Here is an 8,644-nt window from a genome sequence, read left to right as displayed (position 1 = left end):
TTATGTGGTAACTAAATAGAGAAAAATGGAAGATTGTTCATAAAACTTTGCGTTTCACTTAGGTAAACAACTTCAATATTTCCTAAAAACAAAATTTCAATTTTTGGGAATCACCTTCTCACTTTATGCAAAACTTTTTCTTTCTAAATGAAGCTTTCTCTCTTTACTCTCTTTATTCAATAGTTATCAAAACTTATTTATGTATAAACTTTAAGTAAAACATATTGTTTAATTAATAATTTCCCACCTTTGGCTACTCCATTACTGCCCAAAATACCCCCCCCCCCTCCCCCCAAAAAATGTAGATAGAATAGAAGTAAATTTTAAATTGAAATGTGTCCATAAATTTGGGACTTTAGACATAATCAGAAACAGAAAAGAGAATTTATAACTTTTAAGTAAATTTTCCAAATATTTAAATATATCAAACATGTTATTTTGTTTATTTCATCTAAAATTTATTCAAGAGAAGAAAATGAATTATATATAATTTATAAATAAAGGGAACAGAAATGTATTTGAGGAAAATATGGGGATTGAAAAGAAATAGATAGATAATAAAAAAAACGTAAATAGAAAGTAGAAACGGAACGGTTCCAAGTCAGTACTAAGGAATTTACAAATGAGGGTCTTTTCTTTCTTTCATTCTCTTGCTGTCGAAAAAGACCATTTCATGTCAGACTCATTGTTTGTTGGATCTGAATCTCTCTCCCTCTCTCTCTCTCTAAACAAACACATACAAATACCCAAAAATCATAGTCTTTCAACAACTTACCTACTCATTACAACTTAGTACTTACAAAGAAGATCAAGAGTTTTGTAATTCCTACAACACAACAAATTGTTAATCAAAGCAAAGAACGAAGACCCATTCTCCTCCACCCAGGTAACCCTAATTTTATTTTGAAAATTATTTCAATTTAGTTGTTATAATTTCTGATCTGTTTTTGGGTTTTGATTTTTTTCATTTCTTGCACTATAAATTTTTTTTTTTAAAAAATGCCACTCTCTGATCTTTACTTTTGTGTTTGTTAATGTTTTAATTTGTGGGTGTTTTATTTACATTTGATCAGGATTGTAGAAAATGTGTGTTGCAATCACAAATACAAACCATAGGCCAAGAAGTTAAAGATAGAAACCTCAAAAAACAATCTAAGATGTTGGGTAGAATTGCTGATGTTGTAACAAGTCATTTGTCGGGGCAACAGTCATCATCATCATCGATGGCAGCCACGTCTTCTTCTTCTTCTTCATCGTCGAGTAGTGTTGCCTATATGTATGCTCAGATGCCTTTTAGTCATAACAAGAACAACCTCAGATTATCTTCGTCTCTCCAGGATTTAACAGCTTATCGTCCGCTTGATAATAATGATGTTGCCATTGCGAATGGTGATAATAGGGCTGCTGCCCATATAAAGTATCCCCATTTGTTGCATAGAGACAATGCTGCTGTCGCGAGTTTTTCAAAGGAGAAGGGAGTGGGAGGAGGAACCCCGTCAAAGCGTAGCAAGTTTTTGCGGCTTTTCATGCTCATGTTGTGCTTAGTCTTGTTGGGTGTTTTAATTTATATGATTTCTATTTATGTTTATTCGTATTGGTCTCCTGGGGAATCGAAGTTTTATGTTGTACTCGATTGTGGAAGTACTGGAACTAGAGTTTATGTGTATCAGGCATCTTTTGATCACAACAATGCAGGCACACTTCCTATTGCATTGAAATCATTTACAGAAGGTATTCGTAAGAAGCCTAGCTCGCAGATTGGACGGGCTTACGATAGAATGGAGACTGAGCCTGGGTTTCATAAGTTAGTGCACAATGTGACTGGCTTGAACGGTGCAATTAAACCGCTTATTCGGTGGGCAGAGAAGCAAATCCCCAGGAATGCACATAAGTCCACCTCTCTCTTCCTTTATGCTACAGCAGGGGTTCGCAGGCTGCCCAAAGCTGATTCAGAATGGCTTCTAGACAAGGCACGGTCCATACTGAAAACTTCACCCTTCCAGTGTGAGAAAAATTGTGTTAAAATTATCAGTGGGGCAGAGGAGGCTTATTTTGGCTGGATAGCACTTAATCATCGCACGGGTACATTAGGGGTCACGCCAAAAAAACCAACATTTGGTGCACTTGACTTGGGCGGCTCATCATTGCAGGTTACATATGAGAGCAAGGGACCTGTACATAACGAGAATAGCTTAAAACTTAGAATAGGAGCTGTTAATCATCATCTCACTGCCTATTCTCTTGCGGGTTATGGTTTGAATGATGCATTTGACAAGTCTGTGGTTCAACTTTTTAAGAGGCTTCCAGAAGTCACTAAGGGAGATCTAGTTAACAAGAAAATAGAAATAAAGCATCCTTGCTTGCATTCTGGGTACAGGGAGCAATACATCTGCTCTCAGTGTGCTTCGCATTACAAGGAAACTGGGAGCCCTGTGATTGCAGGGAAAAATTTGGGTAAAGGAGGAAAGTCAGGCATTGCCGTGCAACTTGTTGGTGCTCCAAACTGGGATGAATGTAGTGCGCTGGCAAAAGTTGCTGTTAATTTGTCTGAATGGTCAAATAAAAATCCAGGCATTGACTGTGATTTGCAGCCTTGTGCTCTTCCTGATAGTTTTCCTCGCCCTTATGGCGAGTTCTATGGGATGTCTGGCTTTTTTGTGGTGTATCGATTTTTTAATTTGACCTCAAAAGCCACTCTTGATGATGTTTTGGAAAAGGGTCAGGAGTTCTGTGAAAAGACCTGGGAAGTTGCAAGAAAAAGTGTTGCACCTCAGCCCTTCATTGAACAGTACTGCTTTAGGGCTCCGTATATTGTGTCACTGTTAAGAGAGGGCTTGCACATTACAGATAAAAAAATCATTATTGGTTCTGGAAGTATTACTTGGACTCTTGGAGTTGCCCTGTTGGAAGCTGGCAAGGCATTTTCATCAAGAATGCGGCTACGTAGTTATGAGATATTTCAAGTGAAGATAAACCCATTAATTCTTATTGCCATTATGTTTATTTCATTGGTTCTCCTAGTTTGTGCGTTATCATGTGTTGGCAATTGGATGCCAAGATTTTCCCGGAGGTCATATCTCCCACTTTTCAGGCATAATAGTGCATCGAATATTTCATCTCCTTTCGGATTCCAGCGTTGGAGTCCCATCAGTTCTGGTAAGCTCCTCTACAAGATTTTTGGATCTGTGCATAGTTCTGTAATGCTTTAAAATTAATACTGTTTCATATATCCTGCTCATTTTGAAGTATGTCTTATTCTTTATGACTATTGATTGCAATTGTTGTGTTTTGCTTTGGATGGAAAAGTTAAGTTCTAACTCTAGCTTTTGGTAATCTTTTCTTTGGAATAATCTTTTTGTACTTGGCACTATGGACAATGTCATGGCACAATCAATTTGATGTAAGATGACAACTACATGAAAGGACTTAGAGGTTGCTCAAATTATTTTAAAACTTGTGCATGTCTCAAGATTCATCATGAAAGAAATCTTTTAGTCATGGATAATTATAAGAATATATCTTGTTGGTTACATCATTTTGTTCTAACTTTCAAGTGTATACTAATATGACAAACTATTTTGATCTGATAGTATCTCTTGGATACAAAGATCATCCCAACTCCTTAGAGAAAATTTTTACTTATTAAAAAACTAAAAAGAACTCCTTAGAGAAATTTAAACAAGAATATGGTTAAGATATTAATTGTATGCTAATATAATTCTGCATTAAACAGGACACTGTAAGCTTTTGCATGAAATAGGATTTTCTTTCTTTTATTTTTTATTGGGTGGCCTACTATCCCTCCAAATTTCTTTGCACTCTGCTGGTCATGGATGAAAATTTATATTTGATTGTTCACATTTTGAGGGAAAATCAGAGAAAAGCCCACCTTTGTAATATTGAGTTTTAATTGATTTAAAGTTTCTGCTAGATTGCAATGCAATTCTATTGATCAACTATCTATGTGTGCAGTTACCTTAAGGGGAGAGGCTTATTGCAACTTGATTCATTAATTTTACGCTAAAATTGGCACCAAGTATTTGACAAACATGATTATATATCTTAATGGACGAATTGTGCTTGCCATTTTTACATGACTGTTTAAGAATTTATTGGAAACAAGAGAAATTGAGGGCTGTCCAAGAAGAATATTCTATGGTGAACTGATTACACACATTACATATATTTACTTGTAAGGGAGGATAAAACGAAATTTGAAGGCTAGGCTCAGTATAGTTTCCTGGTTTTGAAGTCTTTGCTACCATTTAACATATAGTTTTTCACTTTCTTAACTCTTCCGACTGGCCTAACCTTGTTATACATTTCTGCAAAGCATTGTTAAGCATACTTAATTATGGTCTTACTCTATATTTTTTTATACATGCTTCTTGTCATTTCCGTGTATTTTATTTTCAGTTGATTTGGCCATTCATCTTTGACAGTTTTTGAACTATTAATTTTATTGTTATGTTATGTTCTTGTAGATTATTTACCTCTTATTTATTTTATTGTTATGTTGTGTTCTTGTAGATGGAAGAAAGATGCCGCTGAGTCCAACAGCCCAAGAAAGACCATTTGGCTTTGGACATGGTCTCAGTGGCAGCGGCGGTGGCAGCAGCAGCAGCATCCAGCTCATAGAGTCCTCCTTGTACCCATCAAGTAGCAGTGTTTTACATAGTTACTCCTCAAGTAATTTGGGCCAGATTGATGGTAGTATCATGGCTTCCTTCCGGCCTCCTCACAGAAGTCAGATGCATCTTCAAAGTCGGAGATCACAATCTCGAGAAGACCTTAATTCTTCTCTAGCCGAAGCACACATGGTGAAGGTCTAGGGCATGCTTATCCAGAAATTCTGGTATGGTCACTTAAATTTTTTTCTTTCTCAAATTACATTTCTTTTAATAGAAACCAGTTTATCAAAATCTCCTTAGAAAGTCTTGCTTTACCTATTCAATTCTAGCCATTCTTTTGTACCATATAAAAAAACCCACTTCAGCCGAGAATTAGTTTGACACAGGTATTTTCTTTTGTTACATGCTTTTCTCTAACATGCTCACTATGTCAAGAGCCTTGTATGTCAACTGACACTTTTTTGTTGTTTCCAACGGAGATGTTTAGAGTCCAAATCCCTCCTCCCCCATTATAACTATCCAAAGAAAAAAAAATGCTCGAAATATATAATAAATGAAATGGTCTGCTTGAACCTCTCACCTAGTAATAAATTGCTCTTGCATATGAGAAACATATCTATTAGTTCAGTCATAACAATTAAAAGAGAGCTTCCAAAATGAAAACTCGCTGTCCAAGGTTTAAAAAATTCCATTTTCAACTCACACCATGAATGTTGCTTCAGGTGCATCCAGATTTCTTTAAATATATATATATATATATATATATTTTTATAAACGAAGATAGTGCCTCTTATTAACCTTAACTAACAAAAAAAATTTAAATTTAATTTCTTTAATGGGTTAATTCATCTTGAATTCTTGATCCTTAAAGCATTCCATTATGTGTGTGTGTGTATTCTACATGCTACGAGCATGTAGAGGATTTTTTCCAAGGATTATTGTAGGGCTAATGATGTGCTGGTCTGATCACTAACTCCAACAGATTCTGCTCAGCAGAGATTTTGGCACTCGTTAATCAGATATTCTTTCACAAATTACCCAGTCTAAACAAGCTAGCGCTTTGGGATTCTGGGTCATGGTTTTCACTCACTCCATGTTGTGCCACTCCTGTCAGTTAAGTTTTTGAAGCCCTCCAAATCCAATTGTATTAACCTTTGATCAGGGATAGTCATTGACAATTATTGGGTGAAACATGATGGGACCAAAGGTGAATGGTTTTATTCCTCATATCATGGTAGACTAGACTCGAGTTGGCTGTCACTTGCTAGTACTTCTCCCCTTCTTTGATTGAAGAGATGAATCCTGGGGAGTAATCATAAAATGATATACACAAATCACCTCTTATACATGAAATATACGTACATTGTTCAATTTCATTACAATGCAGGTTCTTCCTAATCTTTTCTTGGAGAAGTAAGTATTTGTCCAAAAGATAACTAATCGTATTACAATTTCTCTTTTTGTACTCTCTTTGGGCTAAAAGTAGTTATCCAAAAGATAATGAAAAAAAAGTAAGACTAAAATACACTTTTGACCCTTAAAATTTGGGGTGGTCTTCATTTTGGTCTTTTATGTTTCAAATTTTTTATCATTAGCCCTTCAAGTTTGATTTGTTTTTATATTGGCTGTTTGTGTTTAAAAGTTTTCATTTTGGTCCTACATGTTTGTTTTAATTTCTTTGTTTGACCCTTTATGTTTCAAAATTTTTTATTTTTATGAAGAGCTAGAATGGAGGGTCAATGAAAATTTTAAGAGCCTGGAGTGTACCTTTATATACATATGTATCATTTTTACGTCTAGAACCATGTGCAGGCTTTATTTGCTTTTAGTTCAGGTCTGGCCAGAGTCATTTCATTTGTTTCCGTGACGGCTTGACCTATGAAGTATGAACTGTATGTCATATTAAGGACTCAATTTTGGTTAACATAATATTGGTACATATTATGCAAAGCCTATTTGTGCAATTTGTACAAAAGGAGGTTAAAACGACTGTAAAATTTACTACAAAGTACAAATCCAACGGCTAACCACACGAGTTTGGATGCTTGCTTTACCATTTTGTTTTGGGTACCAAATGGAAATAGAACTACATTAGCTATAAACAGTAGGGTACCTACAGAGTATTTGAGCAATCAAACTCTAATGCTCGTAGAAAATGTTCTGGAGGAGTTAAATAAAGATATGCTGTACTGGAAACAAAATACAGTAATGCTATCAACACAAATTTTTTCACAACAAATTTCACAATTGCTAAATTGGTCAATTGTGAGTAGTGGACACAACTTAATGTTTATGGATCCACTAATATTTTTCCTGTCATAGTTGACTAACTTAGCAATTATGAAATTTGTTGTGGATAGAGTTGTCCGTAGAAAAAAAAGGAAAAGAAAAAGAAAAAGAAAAGCTTAATAGTTAAAAGGGATTCAGTTTTCAATAATCTATAAACAGGTGACAACCCCATGTCCAAGGCCAATGGATAAACTGTTTTATTTTTTTTGGTTAATTCAGTTGTAAAAGCTGGTTGAAATGCCAATTGCCCATGAAAACCATGTGCAATTGGAGCCTCTAATGAACCCCCTCCTGCCAAACTTAGACTTCCTTTCACTAAAAGGAAGTGATCCAAGTTTGCTCTTTATTATCAGATTAAAATACTAATTAATTTTTGATGTAAGCGAAAATTGAATCTCAAAATTTTTATTCAATCATCAGAAATAGCAATAGTGATTTAGTTAAAAGAGTATATATATATTTATTTATTTATTTTCTGTGTTCTTTCGTCTCCTAGGATTACGTAACAAGGAATGAAATTTTGTGAGGCACAATTGGGCTTTTTGAGTAGTTAGGTTTGGTGCGTTATTTTTTAATAACCACTTTGCGTAGTAAGTAGTAACCATATAGTTCTATAGGCCTAAGAAGAAGACTTTGGGCAATGAACAATGTGCTCTAACCCAATTGACAAAAAGTCAAAGAAAACGAACTGAGACACTAGTTGGTCGGCTCTAGATTATCCCACTCCGGAAATTGACTGGTTCGGTTTTCAAAAAATATGGTCTAAATTACTAGCTTTATTTATCATATCATGCCAATTTGATGGAACTTAGGAATTTTTTAAAATTATTTTCGTACTTGTAAATGTCAATTATATATATATTACTATTTTGTCAATCACATCATCAGGTTCGTATGGTTTCTTTTCTTTATTAAGCTTATTATATGCCAAACTTTATATCAATTGAATTTATTCACCAACTCATAAAATTGTGTATATAGTGTTTTTTTTTTTAATAAATAAATAAGCTAAAATTATGAAAATTTTACAAATAAAATGGTTATTAATATATTTTAATATAAACAGGTGGTATCCACATTCCTATAGCTTTTTATTTCTTTTAAAGTGATACTTATAATCCTAAATTAATATCTTTGACTTAGTTTTTTTTTTTTGGAGAAGCACCTTTGACTAATTAAAATACAGTTATTTTAATAAAGTGATTATGCTATCGTAGGGGGTGGGGGGTAGATGTCTCCTTCACGTGGATTGTGGGCCGAAAAAGGACTATTGGAGTAAAGGCCGAAGAAGAGCAGAATGACCTGAGCTACTAGCCGAAGAAATCCGAGGATCCCTTAGCCCAAAAAAACTTCAGCAGTATTGCAGAGAATGAGACCTCGGCCTAGAATTCTCGTCAAGGACACAAAGAAAACGACACAAAACCCAAAGCAATAGTCACCTCCACATCCATTTGAAGAAAAATATAGAGCTCTTTGTAATAGCTAGAATTCAACTTGTAATCCTCATCTAAGGCCATTTTTAGTAAATCACGGTAAGTTAATCGATCTTGATCTTCAATTTTTCTGTCAAATCTTCCCATTGTGGATTACCTTCTCTTTTCTTACAAATTAGTTGTGTCGATCATTTTTCATCAACTTGTGCTTCATTCTTGGTGTTTTTGGATCCCCACAACTATGTATTCAACTCTTTTTTTTTTTTTTTTTTTTTTTATATATTATAGATT

At 34.6% G+C, this 8,644-nt stretch overlaps 1 protein-coding gene across 3 annotated transcripts; it reads left to right on the top strand.

Moving 5' to 3' along the window:
- The first annotated feature begins 603 nt into the window (after nt 1-603).
- On the top strand, nt 604-8,491 carry LOC115971360 (probable apyrase 7). Of its 3 annotated transcripts, none has more exons than XM_031091238.1 (4): nt 604-886; nt 1,074-3,156; nt 4,531-4,855; nt 8,138-8,491. In XM_031091238.1, the coding sequence occupies exons 2-3, from the start codon at nt 1,158-1,160 to the stop codon at nt 4,830-4,832; spliced, it is 2,301 nt and encodes a 766-aa protein (XP_030947098.1). In that variant the 5' UTR covers nt 604-886; nt 1,074-1,157; the 3' UTR covers nt 4,833-4,855; nt 8,138-8,491. The 3 variants fall into 3 exon arrangements, with proteins under 3 accessions (XP_030947098.1, XP_030947097.1, XP_030947096.1); XM_031091237.1 differs by lacking the exon at nt 8,138-8,491 and adding an exon at nt 5,614-6,202; XM_031091236.1 differs by lacking the exon at nt 8,138-8,491 and having other exon boundaries at nt 4,531-5,105.
- Nucleotides 8,492-8,644: the final 153 nt, after the last annotated feature.

Source organism: Quercus lobata, chromosome 12 (assembly GCF_001633185.2).
Source record: "Quercus lobata isolate SW786 chromosome 12, ValleyOak3.0 Primary Assembly, whole genome shotgun sequence".
In the NCBI taxonomy this organism is placed as follows: Eukaryota; Viridiplantae; Streptophyta; class Magnoliopsida; order Fagales; family Fagaceae; genus Quercus; species Quercus lobata.
Note: the sequence above shows the minus strand (reverse complement) of the source record. Positions and strands in the feature narration are given on the sequence as shown.